Source organism: Anneissia japonica, unplaced genomic scaffold (genome assembly GCF_011630105.1).
Source record: "Anneissia japonica isolate Jap-2015-1 unplaced genomic scaffold, ASM1163010v1 scaffold1165_len1893470_cov193, whole genome shotgun sequence".
NCBI classification, from domain to species: Eukaryota; Metazoa; Echinodermata; class Crinoidea; order Comatulida; family Comatulidae; genus Anneissia; species Anneissia japonica.
The window spans coordinates 1,849,150-1,851,565 of NW_022709613.1; the positions used below are offsets into that span (position 1 = coordinate 1,849,150).

General features: G+C 36.1%; 1 protein-coding gene across 1 annotated transcript in view; it reads left to right on the forward strand.

Moving 5' to 3' along the window:
* Positions 1–793, forward strand: part of LOC117106840 — a 15,668-nt gene extending 14,875 nt beyond the window's left edge. Inside the window, exon 7 of the mRNA XM_033248313.1 lies at positions 660–793. Coding sequence (XP_033104204.1) covers positions 660–793 — 134 coding nt within the window. The remainder of the gene's footprint in view (positions 1–659) is intronic.
* The last annotated feature ends 1,623 nt before the right edge of the window (positions 794–2,416 follow it).

A 2,416-nucleotide genomic window follows, 5' to 3' on the forward strand; every position in this document is an offset into this window, starting at 1 on the left:
CTCTCCACCCAGGAGTACAAGTGGGTACCTGGTAGGTTCCAACACAACCTGCGCTGATTACTAGCTGCAATTTATGGAATGATAATATAATTTCATTTACTAATTTAATTTGGTGTTTCAATGTGTTCCATATGTGTTTGATCCAATGACCGGGGAAGTAATGTGAAGCGCTTGAGGCCTTGTTCTATATAAGAACGACATATTATTATTATTATTTTTATTATTAATAAAAGTGACCAAAGTTCCAGGCGGAATAACCCAGTGGAAAAATAATACTGTAGGAAAAAAGTATGTAAAATAATAATTACAAAAAAAAACCTAACAAAAACAACTGCTACTGTTTTGAAAAGCAAAACAAAAGAAAAAAAATAAAATAAAACGGGAAAAAAATTATGCTGGTTGTCTAATAGGAACCAATGAAAGTCGTAAAAAACAACTTGTTTCCAATGAGGTTACTTTTTTTAGATTCTCATAATTTGAAAAATACATAGGATGTTAAGTTTTTCCTTTCCGTCAAATTATGGTAAGCTTCTTAACCGCAGTGGGAGGTCTCTTCGACGGGGCCCTACCCTTCCCAGCTTTTCACTGGCACCACCATTTCACATAGGTCTATTTTTTAAATATTAATAAATTAATGGTCTGCTTATTAATAATTTCAGATGCTTTATATTGTGATACACATAATACTCCCAAGAGTTTACACGAAGATGAACTTTGCGATGGCCAAGAAAATTGCAAAGACCTTGGAGAAGATGAGTACATGTGTCGTAAGTGGGGTATTGAAAATATTTAGTAGAAAATTATCTACATTGTTGAACCAATTAGTTGCTTACACCTTAGCAACGGTTTCAACAACTGCTTCGGTCACTTTCTTCTAGCTAATGTACCTTTGAATTAATTGGGTCATTCACTTTTCGATGAGTGAGGTCATTATAATGTGACTTAGTTATGGCCACCTTGATCAATCTTACGGATCCGAACTGCTTCTTTGACTTTTCTAGATTTTGGTAGTGGGAATAAAGGCCAAACAAGGTGCAAAGCAACAGGCGGAGGGTGGTATGGTAGGAGGAATCATTTTCCGATCGTTCGAAATTCAAAAACAAAAGACCCCTAAATGCTCTTAAAAGGGCATCTATATTGACTACATAATGAAGTTATATTTAGAAGGGACCAATCACTGTTAGTGGCCCGACCTCCCTATTTAGGCTATAGTCTGACCATGGTCCGACCATTCTTCATAAAAGTTTTACTAATTTTTTGGGTTTTCATCATGTTATTGAGTCTACTGTTTAGGTTCATCTATCTGTGAGATACAATGCAGACATGTTTCCGACAGCATTTCGAATTTGATCTATAGTCATTGTTTGTTGCACATTTCCCATGTAAAGATAATTTTGTTAGTCATATAGCACACGCTAACACGTTCTAACCGTGATGCCGTGATACAGTATTTAAACTATTATTCACTCGCGAAAAGACAGCCTTCGGCGGCCTTTCGCTAGGCTGCGAGGTAGTGGGACCAGATTATTTGCAAAATGAATGAAATAAGTTTTAATGAAGGAATGAATGAAATACGTTTAAAGTCACGATCAGAGGAGAAAAAATGTTGATATGTTGTAGAACTGATTCTTTTTATAAGAGAGAAAAAAGTTGTTTGACTAAAATCTGGGGAAGGTGAATAAGATGCAGATTTTTGAATATTCAAAACCTGGGTGAAGAGGGGCGTAACCGCCCATTTTTACACCTTTTCCCCCAGAAAATAATCCTTGTGTGAAGCCCAGTCGGCCAAATACTGCAAGTATTGCCATAAAAGAATATTCTAAAGCATAATATTAAATGCTGCCCCGTCTTTAACTTTAATTTTAGAAAGACATTTGCAAATAAAAAAAAGTCAAATTACTCCTATTAAGAAAATTAAGATCATGAGCAAATTATAATTTTGTTTATAATGTTAAAGCAGGTAAGATACTAGGCCTATGCCTACTGGTAAATATGGTCAATGATATATTAGGCCTATACATGATAAAATGTTGTGATGGATGTAGTCTGTAGACATTCCTTATTTGTCACATATTGACTTATTTTAGCGATTAACACAGTTTTTTTAGAAGGCCTAATTTAACCTTGATTTGCAAAGGTTTTTCTAAAATTACAGTTACAGTTAAAGAAGAAATCTAAAATAAAAAAGCCTTGGGCCGTAGGCCCAAACCTTGGTTGGGGTGAGAGAGTGGCCTAGGTCCCCGATGGGGTCCAGGGGCGAATTAAGGCCCCGCGGAAGCTCTGGCGCCTTATGTCTTTAATAAGCCGTATGCCTATCTAATTGAATTTGAGGAGTATACAATTAACATTCATTTCCACATTACATTTTCAAAATACAGTGGCGGATCCGGAAATTTGGAATAGAGGGGGCCCAGGT